Source organism: Hesperophylax consimilis, chromosome 5 (genome assembly GCF_061612785.1).
Source record: "Hesperophylax consimilis isolate HC1 chromosome 5, BYU_Hcon_1.0, whole genome shotgun sequence".
Classification (NCBI taxonomy): domain Eukaryota; kingdom Metazoa; phylum Arthropoda; class Insecta; order Trichoptera; family Limnephilidae; genus Hesperophylax; species Hesperophylax consimilis.
The window spans coordinates 32,089,858-32,106,757 of record NC_142840.1 but is presented as its reverse complement, the minus strand read 5'-3'; the positions used below and the strand labels follow the sequence as shown (position 1 = coordinate 32,106,757).

Sequence of the window (16,900 nt, the reverse complement as noted above, 5' to 3'; positions counted from 1 at the left end):
TATTATACGATGTAATTACGCTTAAAATAATGCTTACATATGGAATGTAATACGACAATTGGGTTTATTCTCTTTTTCACATCTATTTTTACAAGTTTTCATAGCTAAGCCACCATTTTGCCGTGTTATTTCGTAAAATGAACCGATGATGCCTCGACCATAGTTCGCACAAGAATGATGACGTCACATTTTCTAAATTCACTTGAGGCCATAAGCGAGCACAGCCGGCGCCAATGTAACCGGTATGGGGAGTGGGGAATAATACGCTTTTAATCAATTAGGGCAGGTCTACTAATATTCATATGTCTATGGCATTTCCAAATAAGATATCGGGCGAAATAAGGCGGATGTTAAGTGAGACGGAAGTGAGTCAAAGTGATGTGAAGTGAGGTCAAGTCGAGTGTGTCTCGTGTCGAGATAAACAAGTCGAGTGTGTCGAGATAAACAAGGCGGTGTTTGCGGCGATGATTGTGCGAACAGATTGCCCGAGCTATGAGCGAAATAACTTTGAAGTTTGATTAAAGGGGTGATAAATTTACTCCCTAAATAGTAATCTGAGAAATTTTGAGGTTCTCTTCGATACGATGTTTTTTGTATGTTGTAACCGTCGGGTGCGGAGGATATCTTTTGGGCATGGTATAAAATAGGATTCTATGTCCTGGATAATTTCACTCGAGGCTGCCAACACAGGCTTCTTATTCTTCCCAGGTTCAGAACTAAGTTAAGTCTAGTAGGTTAATTAACTGCCTTTCAGAAAATATGGATATTTTCCACGAGTCCTACAACGAATTTCAGCACGAAGTATTAATTAATTTTTAGCTATATTTTTTACTTACGTGTAATCTTACATATTTATTATTTCATCTATTTTTTTCTAATTTTGTTTATCTCTTTTGCAATGTTTGATTTTTATACTGTTTTTGCAAAATTAAATAATAATTAACTCTAATTAATTACCACTTAATGACCATGAAATTGCCGTATGAAATCAGTTTGAGCTTTAAATATCATTACTGAAAATTGTGATAAAAATTAGAAAAGATTTCGCGTAATGTTGAACGACAGCTCGCAAGTGCACAGGCACTTGGTAGGATTGACCGGACACGGTACACACAAACAAATTTAGAGACAAACGAAATTCAAAAGTGATTGTATCATAACTGGACTTCGCCACGCTCAGACAATAAAACTAAAAAAGTGAAAAAGTGACTAACTTTTATCTCATGTTTGCCATTATTGTGGCTTGGCTTATTTCTGCATATCGCTCGCCATGCATTGGTAGTGTATGGCGTGCGATATGCTGAAATAGGCCAAACGATGATACGTTTAGCTTAATGTTAAGTTTAGCTACCTAAACTTGTTTCGTTAAACAAAGTTTACCAGAAAAAACCACCTCGAAGTGATTTTAAGAAGTAATTATTTTTAATTTATTTTAAATTACGCATATCCATTTGTAATATTAAAATCTAAAACCGTTTTTCATCTGCTTTCAAAAACAGTATTTAATTTTGTGATACATTCAAAACAAAAAATATTATTTAACTTTGTGATACTTTCAAAAACAGTATTAACTTTGCGACACTTTCAAAAAGAGTATTTAATTTTGCGATACTTTCAAAAATAGGATTTAATTTTGCGATACCTTCAAAAACAGAATTTATTTTGCGATACTTTCAAAAACAGTATTTAATTTTGAGAATAGTTACAGCGAATCTACTTCATATAGAATGACAATATAGAAGTTATTCTATATTATTTGTATAGAACCGAGCGGTTAAATAATAAACGTGTTTTAAATCTTACATACTTGATAAACACCTGTTTATTATACATATATGGTTTTTTAACAGTTGTGTTAAAATTAAAACACATTTATCGTAAAGGGGATTTTTTTACCGTAGTATTTTTTTTAATAATTTTTTATTTATTTTTGTTATAGTGACTATTTAAACACTGTTTATACAAAACATTATGTTAAATATATGTATAGTAAGTTTTATTTCTTAGTCCTTCTCACAAGTGTGACCTGTGCTGAGGGGGATTAAAGTTATTCATTTCTGTTTTATTAGTTTTCTATGTCGTTTTTAATGTTTTGTTCAGATTTTTTTCATTAATCTCTTTCAGCCAGATTTTTATTCCTGATTTGTAATCATGTATTATAAGTTGTATCAGCGATGTAATAATGAGCAGGCGAATCATTCCATTTTATACAATGTTCTAATCTAAAAGCTCACTATGTTTCATTATCGTATAGTGATTATTTCATCAGTCTTCCCTTCCACGCTTTCCCACAGAAAGCTTTAAAGATATAATTTCTGAACTTTACTGAAGTCGTGTTATTATGGTAATTGCACTGGAGATGCATAATTTAATACGCCATAGTTTTCTACCAAAAGTTTTCTACTTATTTTCCCGCCTCAGGTTTTCTCATTCCATTATAAACTTTGAATGCAGTTCTTCAATCGAAAAAAAACATTATTTTAGGAAGTTTGTTTCACTGAGACTGTCTCAGCCTTACAGCTTTTTTCAAAGTGGGTTATGCCTAAATGCAATACAGACAAAGTTTTAGATGTAGTGTAAGTCTGCCTAAATGTCATAGAAATAATTTGGACATGGAACTTATTCTAAAGGTTTATACTAGATATAAAAATACACAAAATTTGGCGTATATTAATTAAAATTTCTATTCAAACAAACGCCTTAATATGTTGTTTTATATTTAATTACAGCGCATTATGTAAAGGGCAAGATTTTTTTATATTTACGTTAACTCACAAAAAAATGCCAAAGTTACCCCAAAATCGTACAAAGTTGAATTCTTTAATGACCTACATATCATAATTTAAAGCACAAATAAATAAAATATTGCACATTCTTACTTTTGCCAAATTCCATTCTTTAATGACCCACATATCGTAATTTAAAGCACAAATAAATAAAATATTGCACATTCTTACTTTTGTTAAATTACATTCTTTAATGACCTACATATCGTAATTTAAAGCATAAATAAATAAAATAATGCATATTCTTACTTTTGCCAAATTCCATTCTTTAATGACCCACATATCATAGTTTAAAGCACAAATAAATAAACTAATACATATTCTTCCTTTTGATTAAAACATAACTTTTCAGTTGTATAGGTATTTTGGACACAAAATTATTGTTTGAAAAAGACCACGCTACCGTCCCTCTTAAATCGGGAAAATATAAACAGATGCGCACCTTTTATAGATTGTACGCAATGTAGATAAACTTGAAAACACTCAAGTCATGTCATTCGATGTCACACTTGAAATATTGTTTAAAACACTCATGCCATGATATTCAATGTCCCACTGAAACATAGTTCAAAACACTCATGCCATGACATTCAATGTCACATTTGAAACATTGATCAAGCCTGTTGCTTCAATATCTGTGCATCCTTCCGCCAGGTTGACGGTTGATGCTAATGTAAGAATAATGCACTGCTCACGACGCGACGTATCGTGTTCTCCAGTCTAGCGGGCAGGTCCTAGAACGGAAAACAGGAATTACTGTAGATACTTATAGCTCATTGTACTTGCGCGAATGTAAGCCGCTGGCTCGCAGTAATGTAAGCTAAGAGCTTTCTAGAAAGTAGCGTTCTGGCAGGTTAAATTGGCGCACCCACACTCGTGCAGTAGGGTGCATACTACACGTACATTGATAGCTCACCTATACTACGTCACGTATGCATAGAAGCCAGTTTTCTCCTACACTATTGAATATTGCGAAGGCCGACAGGGAGCGGAAGTGTATACGCCATCCCTGTATATCAGTATACTAGACTTCCATTTGCTGACGGATATTGGAAATTCTGACTGCATAATATTATGTCCTATGTATGTGTGATTTTACCTACATTATGTACATGTGTTTGAACTGAGTCAACTATTTGAATTTGGTGAGCGATCTATAATCTTTAATCTGTTGACAAGATGGCGACGAATGATTTATTTAGGATTGTAGGCTCTTTTGTTGGAATGGTGGTATCACGTTAAAACCTTTCGCTGACGCATGAATCAATCAATCGTGACAGTTCGATTAATCCTTTGTTTCACAAACTCTTGGTTAACTACTTCAATAGACTCAATAATCCCGTTAATAAATAATAACATAAATCAATCGCTCTAAATAATTGTTTAAAACAACATAATTCCCGATGTTGAGTGATTGAGGGTAGAGGGAAAGGCTATAACGAAAATGTGTCTGAAAAAGTGTCAATTCTGTAGTCTATCTCCTTTCAGTAAGAATATTATTTTTAAGCTGTACTTTTTACGCATTCCATTTTCTTTTTTTCCTGGTATAAGTAATGACAGGTTTTATGAACTTTGCAAATTAATAATGGTATACCTAGGAACCTTCAATATTTTTAGGTCCGTATTTATATACCTACAGTAAGGTATCTTGTTCTGAAAACTGAACGAAAGAAAGTCTCATTTGGGAGTTTGGCGGCCTCCGTAGCGCAGTGGTCATATTACAGTTATTTGATTCCGTTAGGAGATTCCGTGATTTTTTCAAAAAGTTTTCTCATTAGTTGATAATAATAAATTATATGAGAGTTTAGAGCTTGTGTGAGACAAGTTTCAGAGTATTGATACTTTTAATTCATGTGAATTTTATGATTTAAAGCTTTATATATATATATATGTATGCATACATACATACATACATATACACATGCCTACTTGTACATAGTTGTTTATTCACTATCTGAGAATGAGAAACAAGTGATTAACACTGTCACAATCATTAATCAAGAAGTCATCAAGCGCCTTTTTGAAAGTGAGATATTTGGTTATTGACTTTATTTCAATTGATAAATTGTTAAATATTTTAGGGGCAAGAAAGTTAAACTGGGACTGTGCCATATAACTATATAACTTATATATCTTTGTTCTATTTATTTATTTTAGACAGAGCATTACAATGTTCCTTTCTAATGCACTTGGATTGATTTGTGATTGTATCACAAGATATAAATACCAATAATTTCACCTAAATAATACTAATTTTGTAATACTAAAAGCAATAGATAAAAACCAAAACGGAGTCGTTACTGAAAGGTCAATCGCTACTAACCTGTAACTTTACCATAACTATAATATGGAATTTTTTACAAACTTATACAGAATTTTCAAAATCCTTCGATATAGCAGGGTACGGTTGAAACAAAGCGAATATCTGTAGGTACTGAGACTGAGAGGCAAGTTGTTAGATTGGTTTTTGAGTTACTTGTCCAACATAATCTTATTCGTCAAAATTAAATATTCCAAATCAAAGCTATTTAATGCAACTAGTGGTACCTCAAGGAAGTCATCTCGGCCCCAATCTATTCCTTATATTCGTAAATGACATCGTACGTTGTTTCGACGATGTATAAGTTTTGCTTTTTGACGATTACATCAAATTATATAAAAAATATCCCATATTAGCAACTGCCTTATCTTACAGTCGAACATCGACAAAATAACACAATTGGTTACTATCCTTTAAACGAAAATACTTTACACAAGGTTCAACCTCGAGATCAGAAGTTGTTAAATCTATTATGAGAAATGTCTTTGCAAAATTTGACTACTCATTTCTCAGAACAAGGCAAAGTGAAGTTAGATCCTTATCCAACCAAAGTAACGATTTGCCAACTGGATATATGTCAAATACAAAGCGATCTACATATACTAAAATGTAGGCATTATTCGCAAGGCGGTTGATTCCCGATTAGACCACAATTGCACATTGCGGTTGCGATCGAGAATTGGTGATGCAGTGGTAGTAACTATGTACCATATTACTTAGATATGTACAATGTACCTACATATCGAACTAATATACCTACGAATGTACTAATAAACCGTAAAATATTATTATACCATTATATTACCATAGATTATTTACTTTCGACTGATTTGATGATCACAAGTTTCAAGTTGTGTAAAGTATACATGTTCAAGAAAATAATTTATCCACCTAACCCATAAAGTTTTGGAGTTTATTAGGAACTAGCGTAGGCCCATGAAAATCACGGGATGTCATTATTCTCAGCTTGTCGGAATCTGTTCAGATAAACAGTTCCAATTTTGAAAATGACACTTAAATTCAAATCAAATGAATGAATGACACATCGGAAATAAGTATTTGTTTAAATAATACCAAAGGTAGTTAATTAAAAATATAGTTCTTTTATGTTTGAATATTACACAAGAACCCTGACTGGAAACCGGAACCAGTTAGACTATGGCATCCCTAATTGGGGTACGTTAAAAGTAGTGGGGAGGGGATGGAGATGGGGAGGATGAAGGTGGAGAAGTACTTGGCTAATCAGATCAAATCACCAAACAAGTGGACTTTCACCAGGGCGACACTAAGAGTATCTTCCACTCCACTCTTAATTAAAAAAGGCAGAAATAATTTAGCTAATCTGGCCGGGATTCGTGGAAACAATGGCGTTGATTGAAAGTAGAATCTTGTTTTTCTCGAGTCGTTACTTTGTTGTTAGAGATCGTGACCCCCCACTCCGATAGCCCTGATGAACCAGGATCCTCCACTCAGGAGGAGCACAGCGGAAACTCCTGTGACACTTTTTAAGTCGGAGGGTAAAATATGATGCGGCGTCAGTATGTATTTCAAATTGGTAGGTAAAAAGACCCTCCGCACATCATCCCAAAAAATGACATATGCCCCGAGGGAAAATATTTTCCTCAGTGCCTTACATTGTGTGGGGTTAGTGTAAAATAAAGCGCATAATTATCTTCTATTGGCTCCGCCACGCCGCTTTGCTAGCTTGTCCAATTTGGTTATGGCTCGACGATGCTTCTATTATCTTTGATATTACCTGTGTTCCTGATGGGGTTACGGTTAGATAGAATGCACTTTCATTTATTATTTGTACATACATAATTATTACAATAATATAGTTGTGTTTATAATAGGTAGTCCTACAAAGCTGTCACACTACAGCTTGTCTGCAGGTTCAACCAACTACATATAGGTTTTTCTAATGATACATTTATATTAATATTATAAGAACAGGCACAGTTGACTTAATTAGAAGAATGGGGAAATTTAACTAAATTATAATAAAAGGTGCATTTAATATTATAAAAACAGGTACAGTTGACTTAATTATAAGAATGGCAAAATTTAACTCAATTATAATAAAAGGTGCATTTAATATTATAAGAACAGGTGCAGTTGACTCAATTATAAGAATGGGGAAATTTAACTCAATTATAATAATGGGCGCATTTAATTTTATCATAAGTACAAATGGATAAATATTTCATTTACTTAAGAATATTTAGATATTTAAAGATACATGGATTATACATTTATAATCCACAGCTATGTTATTTTAGCGCAGGGCTTTTCATTTTCCTCAAATTATAAATTTGCACAAAGTTTAAGTTTATGAAAATCACTGGTATCATGTCGACTGTGGTTTGGTAAAACCCTTCAAGCCACAAAATGAAAACTTTACCGGAGAATAAAATATAAAAACGAATATTTTTATTTCGTAAAATTAATTGAAAATTTTTAAGTTAAGTTCTATGTAAAATATTGCATTTCTATTTATAATTATGAGAGATTTGAGGGTTTAGTAAATTCATCTACGGTTTTCCCGATACAACCAAAACCAATATACGCATAAATTTAGTTTTTAGTATTATAAATACCCTCATCAGCTAAAATTACTTTACCATGTTGTGCTTTGAAAATTGTTCTATATGAAATCACTGAAAAGTAACATTCCCAAAACATGCGGCTTGAAGCCCAAAAATGTGGCTTGAAGCCCAAAAATGTGGCTTTGTACCAAAACACAGTCGATGCATTCAAGCGGTCTGCCTTCCTACGATTTTAAGATTCGTGGAATTTTTAGAGCTTTTCTTTCGGTAAATCTTGTGCTGTTTCTCTACACCAGTGTTCATAATTGTAACGTACCAGAGAAGAAATTTTAGTGAAAGTAGACCCTCAGCCCCGAACATTCAAAATAAATATTCTAAATTTAGTAATTCAACTATATTTTTCTGTTCCTAGGTGCGTTCTTGATCCCGTTCAGCATAATGCTGGTGATAGCGGGGCTACCTCTCATGTTTATGGAACTTTCCTTCGGACAGTATGCGGCGCTAGGCCCCGTGGCTGTCTACAACAAGTTCTGTCCGCTGTTCCGTGGCCTGGGATACGGGATGGTGATCGTCTCAACGGTGGTCATGCTGTACTACAATCTCATCATCGCATGGACCATCTTCTACATGTTCGCCTCGCTAACGACGGTATTGCCCTGGCAGAATTGTGAACCGAGCTGGAGCACGCAACGTAAGTATTACTTGTAATAAAAATTAATAAATAAAACATGTTCGCCGCTAGAGTTCGCTATTCGGGTTTCACCAAAGGGCGAAGCCGCGGCTTACTATGTATAAAGCAGAGTTCCGCGCAGACGAATTCTAGCATTGAGTTAGGCCCCAGATATTCGTATAATCTCGAATTAATAAATATCTCGATAACTGTGATCGAGAATATACGCGCATTCTTGAAGTGAAAACTTAATAATCCTAAGGGTAGATCACACTGAGAATCTACGCGCCTTCTTGAAGTGATAATCTAATCCTCATTAGAGTAGATAACAGTGCACTAAAAACAACCCAATGCAAAAGACATTATCAATCGATTCAACATCACATTATGTAGGTTTTAGAAAAAAATATTAGGTAGGTGTTAGGTGTTAGAAACTCACTAGATCACAGTGAGAATTTTATCCTCCTCAGAGTGGATAACAGTGCACTAAAAACAACGCAAAGTAAAAGACATTGCAGGGTAACTTATAGGGAGTTCACATCTCCCGAAAATAACAATAATATTTACAGTTCCTCACATTCACGTGCCACTGGCAACATTACAACCTCGCGCGAGATGCCTCACGCGGAAATCATTTCATTCACTCTCCAGTGGTCCCAGCGGACGGTTTAGCCCTAAATCCCATCTAACGTATGCGATCTGTTTTGTTCATAAAATTATTGTAACGTGAGTTTGTTAAAATAAAAACTAAATTGAAAATATTCGAATTCTGATTTTACACACCGAGAGAAATCACGCAACCTTGGATTCTGCGGATTGGAGAACCACAGAATCATCCAGCCAACAACACATTTAAATTGGCGATAATCACAACCCTCCAAAACATAATCAATTGTGGCCATATCACATTAGATAGGTATTAGAAAAACTCACCATTGAGGCATATAGGGTCAACCTTGTGACGAACTGTGCTTTTCCTGTACCTACAGGTCGGTGTTTTTCAAAAACTCAATTTCCCATGTTTCTCATTTCAGTTCTCATTTTCCTTTTTAAAATAATTTTCTCTTTTATACATCTTCTGTTCTCCTGGTTTTTCACTTGCTGATTTTGTCTAGCTGAAAGATGTCTTGGTTTTATCGTAACGATTGTTTGCAGTTTTTACACGGAAATTTTTTTTATTGCTAATTTATTATGAATCTCTTCAAATTATTTTTAATCCGGTTAAAAACGGGATTGCAATCCTTAAAGAATGAATTAATAGGTTTCCTGGTAAAGTTTTTAGTAAATGACGAATATATTTATATACATGAAATCCTAATATTTTCGCATTTCCTCATTATATGTTATCAAGGCAAATGTAGTTGCATGAACACTTGTTCCAATATATTAGGAATTTACTAAAAGTTTATAAGTAAACGGCCTGCAGCCCCGTTTTTAACCAGATTACCATTAATTGGGAGAGATTCGCAATACTATTTTTTCTCCGTGTTCTTGGAAAAGTGGGTGATCCAATATTGGGATATTAAAAGAGAGAAGAATGTGAATTTATGAGATATTTTGTGTAAGATTTGAGAAATATAATGAAGTAAACAATATTTTGTGTAAGATTTGAGAAATATAATGAAGTAAACAATATTTTGTGTAAGATTTGAGAAATATAATGAAGTAAACAATATTTTGTGTAAGATTTGAGAAATATAATGAAGTAAACAATATTTTGTGTAAGATTTGAGAAATATAATGAAGTAAACAATATTTTGTGTAAGATTTGAGAAATATAATGAAGTAAACAATATTTTGTGTAGGTATTGAGAAATATAATGAAGTAAACAGTATTTTGTGTAAGATTTGAGAAATATAATGAAGTAAACAATATTTTGTGTAGGTATTGAGAAATATAATGAAGTAAACAGTATTTTGTGTAAGATTTGAGAAATGTAATGAAGTAAACAATATTTTGTGTAAGATTTGAGAAATATAATGAAGTAAACAATATTTTGTGTAAGATTTGAGAAATATAATGAAGTAAACAATATTTTGTGTAGGTATTGAGAAATATAATGAAGTAAACAGTATTTTGTGTAAGATTTGAGAAATGTAATGAAGTAAACAATATTTTGTGTAAGATTTGAGAAATATAATGTAGTAAACAATATTTTGTGTAAGATTTGAGAAATATAATGAAGTAAACAATATTTTGTGTAAGATTTGAGAAATATAATGAAGTAAACAATATTTTGTATAAGATTTGAGATATATATATAATGAAGTAAACAATATTTTGTATAAGATTTGAGTGTATATATAATGAAGTAAACAATATTTTGTTTAAGATTTGAGAAATATAATGAATTAAATAATATTTTGAACGGATCATAAAACCACAGTCATGATTAAAGTTGTCTGCCCACCCTGTCAATTATAAATAATTATAGGAATATGTATTATTTTTATTTTGGTCAACAGAGACAACTAAGTGAGTGTTTTTTTTTAATAATTTGTGACTTTGGTTGGCAAGCTTAACTCCTATTCGATTTTTATTCGATTTTACGTTCCCTTTTCTAAACACTTTATTATAAACTGCCTTTTAAAAAAAACATTGCTTGATTAGGTAGATACCATCATTTTGACTTGAACTGCGAAGAGAGATATCTCTCCCTTAATCTACATTTACAAAATCAGATTCGTGTGTTAGAAGGTCGCAGGTCGCCACCATCTCGTGCTTGTATAATCTGCTATCGAAAAACGATGTTTAAAATGATGTAAACAAGATTATCTCTGCACCAGTCGGGGATTACGCTGTTCAAGGGCTTTTATTAGACGAGCCGCTCAAATCGTTCTTGAAAATCTAAAAAGATCATTTCGTTTAGTCAGCTAAATAAAAATACGCAGACGAGGTCGGAGTTAAGTTTTTTGTCGAAGAAACACACTTTTCCTACTGTTTTTAAGTTGTTTTCCAGTAAATTTGTTACTGAAAATCAAGCGGTTTGTACAAATTTGTAATTTGATTTATTTTTCCTTCTTGAGCAAAAGTATCAAAAAGTCTGACCGGCTTATGGCAGAGTGTTGCCGTATGACATACAGGGGTTGCGGGTTCGAACCCAAGCAACAATTTTCGCTTATTTTTATTAGTAATAGGAGAAATTTAAAAAAATGTCAGGTTATTCGTACCTTTCGAAATGTTAACTTTCGTTTAAATTACTGTATTCATCATCAGGGCAGACATGGAGTTAGAAACTTTGGATTAAAAAGGAGGAAGAAACTCAAAATGGCTCCTTAAATAAAAAGTTATCAAAAAATAGCTGAGTGAGAATCGTAAATCATACTAACTAGACAGAATAAACTCTTATATTTCTGGAAAAGTAAAGGTCAAAAAGCTTTAAACTTTGATTTTGAAAAATCAATTTAAATTACTGGATTTAGATCAGAAGGTGTGGGTTCAATTCCCGTCGGCGGCATTTATTTTTTCTTGGAAGATTTTTTCAATTTATATTTGTATTTCAGGCTTGTAATTTTTGCTCATATTTACTATTTTATTTTACAATTTAAACCTGCTAAACTGCTTTGGCAGTTTGTCAGCAGGTAAATACATACAACACTTCATACAATATGACACGCTCAAGTTAATATAACACGGTTAAGTTAATATAACAGAACAGAAAAAATAAAAATATAAAATATAGTTGCAGTATAAGCTTTATTTATCAGACAAGTACAATTGAAACAGTCACATCGAAATAATATCCATATTTAGCATACATAAGTAGGTACAATTTACTATATTTTTTTAAGTTCCATTGTGAATTTCAATTAGCTATATAAGGGCCTCAGTACATATGATCTGTGTCCATGCAATAGCCATTTTCTTAGATTATATTTGACTTTAGTTTATTGTTTATTGTTTATTGTTGTTGTTATACGCCCATAGGGGCTTTTACATAGATTATAAATAAGTTTTACATAAGTTATCGAGTTAGAATTTATACTAAGAGTTATAAAAGTGAAGAATTTAAAAAAAATATACAAGTAGTTTTTGAAGAATATGGCGTAAAGAAACATTTTAAACAACATAATATTTAACAATAACAAAGAACAAAATATAATATAAAACATTACAATAACATATCTAATCGTTAAATCTATTACAATAATTTGTATGATTCCACAAAGTGTTGGTTTAATTTGAATTTAAGATTATAAAGGGAATCATGGAATATATCTATAATACCACCAAACTTGTTGCCCAAATCATGCATCCTATTGGTAAGTGAGTTTGACTGATAGTTGGTTTTATATGTGTCGCAAAAGAATGTTGTATTTTGTCTAGTATTTCTTGTCGGTACATAGAGTTTAATAGCAGCAACGATGGCAGGGCTGTCAATAAGGTTGTTCATGACTCTGTATAATAAAATTAGGTCTGAAATGGTTCTTCTGTCAGACAGCGTAATTAAATTAAGTCCATTCATCAAATTTACATAATTAATGTTTTCTATTGGAATTTTAAGCTTGAAATTTAAGTACCTAAGAAATTTGTGTTGAACCCGTTCTAATTTGTTAGAGTGTACTTTATAGAAAGGAGACCAAATAGGTGAATTATATTCCACTTGGCTTCTAACTAGTGAAATGTAGAGTGTTTTCATGCAATCCAATGACTTAAAATCAGTTAGGGTTCTACAAAGGAAGCCAAGAATCTTTAAAGCCTTATTAGTTATATCATCTATATGCGCTGTGAATGTTAAGTTTGATTCGAATATAACTCCCAAGTCACGAATTTGTGATACTGGTGTTAATTTAACATTATTTAAATTATATTCATGTAAGATATGAGAATGAGTTCTGGAAAATCGTATTACTCGTATTATTAGTGGTACATAAGGTATTATTTTTGATTGACATCGGTAGATTATTAGGTATCTTTTGCACAATGTAGTTTAGAGTTCTTTCTCCGTACTTATTGGTACATTTCGGAACCACTAATCCATCATTTTGAGTGAATCTTGTGTTATGTTTATGTTAGACTCTTTCCTTATACAGGGTTTTCCAATAAGAGGTGTTATTTTGAATAGCTCGCTATTTCGGTAGATGTTACTTTGAAGCTGTCATTTTTTGACATTTGACAAGTAAAAACTACGCCATTAATAAAAATGGAACAATACTCGCTTCAACAACGCATTGAAATTATTAAAATTCACTTGAGTGAATCAAATGCAAATCATCTTGAGTGATGAGGACCATTTCCACCTCGGTGGCTTCGTCAACAAGCAAAATTGTCGCATCTCGGGCTCGGAAAACCCGAGAGTTATTGTTGAAAAGTCTCTTTATTCTCAACGTGTGACTGTTTGGTGCGGTTTATGGTTCGGCGGAGTCATTGGACCTTACTTTTCCGAAAATGAGGCTGGAGCAACAGTTACGGTGAATGGATCGCTATCGAGAGATTATTAATGATTTTTTATAGCCGGAGTTGGATGGTATTGATTTGGACAACGTTTACTTTCAACAAGACGGCGTTACGTGCCACACAAGCAACGAAACTATTGATCTTTTACGATTGAATATCAAAATAACACCTCTTATTGGAAAACCCCGTACAAGGACTCTGACGATATAATTTGTTTACTTATGATATTATACAACAATAATCCTCTAACAGGTAAAACATTCAAAGACTTGTACATTATTTTGATGTTACTTCTGTGTGCATTTGTGTATTTATGGATTAATAATTTAATAATGGAGTTTTCTAACGATTGTAACGCTTATATTTGTTTTACATGAATGTCCCTAAGACGTAATTCCATATCGAATAGTGGATTCGGCCAGAGATGATTAGATTAATTTTAAGGTACGAAGTGTTTTATTTTATAAATCTTACTTAAATATTTGTTATCCTTTGTGCTTAGCATAAAAACCTTGTCTTATAAACATAAGCTCACCTTAAAAAATATTTTTATTTTTATGAGTTTTTTGTTTGTTTCTATAGTTATTGCATTATATAGTATATTAAAGAATGCCGGGATTCGTGTATGTGTCTAGTCTGGTGGTCGAGAGAACTCAAATAAATTGTAATAATGTAAAAAGTTTAATACATTAATGCAAAACAAAAAGTTTGAACCCACTATTCCGTGGTGGGAATCCGATACATATGTTTACTCTGCTGTTGCAATTGATACGAACTTAAAGTAGTAGCTGATATTCGTACTATGATCATCACCCAAGTAATTCGACAAGTGTTTTTAATTTAAATTTTCTGTGGAAAATTTGTAGAGGAGTATTTCGAAGGTCATTTCCGTTTACGTTCCGGACCATCTTTTATAAAATTATACGAGATATAGGAGTTAGAACTCAATTAAGAGAGTGAAATAGAAAGGAAAGGGAATTGTCTAACTCAATTATGTTCACCACATCACAGCATTCACGACTTATTCCATACTTTGTTCCTACCCCTGAGTGCCAACATTTGAGATGAAAGTGTATCATACGTCTAGCATTTACCAATCGAGTAATTAAAACTTCTTCACCGGAAAATCAATCCATGAAAAACAAAGTGTTTGTAATATTATTTTTACTGTTTTTTTCCTTCTTCCCGACTGGCTCTTAAGACACCGAATACCCAATTTATACCGATTTATAACAAGTTCCAAAGTTTTGAAAAAATAAAAATGTTATTTTTGAAGATAATATCTATCCTTTTTTTTGTTATTTGTTTTTGGGGTATTATGCCGTGTTGCGCTAACTCCTTCTTTAGCCAACGTTTCGGACAGCATTGCAGTGTCCATCATCAGGGCAGATGTCTTATTAAACGTTCAACGAAACGTTGGCTAAAGAAGGAGTTAGCGCAACACGGCATAATACCCCAAAAACAAATAAAAAAAATACTTTTGGCCGTGAAAATCTTAAATCATATAATATCTATCCATTTGTTATGCCGGAACGTTAAATATATGAAATTTCCCCAATAGAAAAAAATCGCAAAGTAAACTCCAAAACACGTTTTATTCTGTTATTTAATATGTTACAGGCATTAAAAAACACAGTGTATCTTAAAATGCAACTAAATAATTTGTCGAGAGATTTTTTATCTATTCTAGTTATCGTTTTTTTTAATATTAGTGCGCTCCCTCTAAAATTTGTATTTACATAAATCCCTTTCAAATCATCTTAAACCCTTACTACGGGGTCTTATGATGTGATCTTTTAAAATGTATAACTTTAAAAAAATGCTTTGATTGAGGATTGAACCTTTCTTCCCGGGGACTGGAGTCAAAAAAGCTTAAGCCAAATTCTAATTGGAAAGTGCCGATATTTATTTCGTATAATTAACTGCTAGAAATTTATTTTTATTACATATGTTGTGGTCCAATTTCAGAAAATGTAAGCACGTGTGTACATGAGTGCCACCAAATATATGATAGAATGCATTGTCATCGACAACGAGTCTATCTGCTGAGTTTCAGCGCGATCGGATGTCGGGAAATGGGTTAATTTCTGCATCCAAGATTCCACTTAATTTATTCATTTATTTCATTCATGCATTTACTCAATCAAGAAAATTAGATTAGCATATAAAATTACAATTATAAATATTTAAAAATCTACTAGAAAATAGAAACATATATGACATTTTACATAGCGGTGAATTGTGCAGAAGATGCTTTAAAAAATATTTAAAGATGTTACGTATTCTGAAAAGAATCGAGATTTTTTAACTACTTTGGAAATCTCTCAACTTAAAAAATATTTGCAAAATTGTATGCATGAGAAGTGACCATTATATAAAACGAAATGCGGCTATTAAAAAATATAATCACATTTAGCCTAAAGCCTCGAGAAAAATGTTCGAAACTGGAGGTTTAAAATTCTTAATTAATATTAAAATTCATAATATATATATTTTTTGCAAAATATGTTTGAAAATGCAAAAATTCTCACTGTTTTTTTTTTCAGCTACATATCTATAAAAACAAATAAAGACCTATTGCCTTGTGAGGATAACCTATACAATTTATAGAAAGGCCTTATTATTTCTGCACAGGGCAAACGACGTAAAATGGTTTTTAAATTATAACATTTATTTGTTTTCGTTTCAGACTGTTACTCCTACGAACAGGCCGACCAGTGCCTTGCAGTGAACGGGACCTTTTATCTGAGAAAATGCTACAACCAAAATGACACGGAAAAGTACAATATCGGAGAATTGGCTGACCATGCCATAAGAAAACCTCCCGCTGAAGAATATTTCACGTAAGTTTATTAGAGTTTTTTCTCAAAATTATACTTAGTTAGACCTTCGTAGCTACGTAGCGTTTTTACTCATTTCGAGATTATGCGAATTCGGAGTAAGCAAACAGATTTTACGTTATTTTACTAACTTCCTTTGATACCTTGTGATACTCTATAGTTTTCTAACTCTAGATACTCCACTTAAGTTGTAGTTTCCAGACATATTTGAATAAAAAAGAACACATGAAATGCCTTCAGGATGTGATTCGCGATCAGTGATGCCATTCCTACCAAAATTTCGGAAATCTGCCTTTCTATCGATATTCTTTGAAAATCTACCGAAATTTCAGCAAAAATC

General features: G+C 32.4%; 1 protein-coding gene across 1 annotated transcript in view; it reads left to right on the top strand.

The window, feature by feature from the left end:
• GlyT (Glycine transporter) overlaps positions 1-16,900 on the top strand; it is a 63,197-nt gene that overhangs the window by 24,908 nt on the left and 21,389 nt on the right. Inside the window, exons 3-4 of the mRNA XM_089631813.1 lie at positions 8,065-8,343; positions 16,410-16,563. Coding sequence (XP_089487939.1) covers positions 8,065-8,343; positions 16,410-16,563 — 433 coding nt within the window. The remainder of the gene's footprint in view (positions 1-8,064; positions 8,344-16,409; positions 16,564-16,900) is intronic.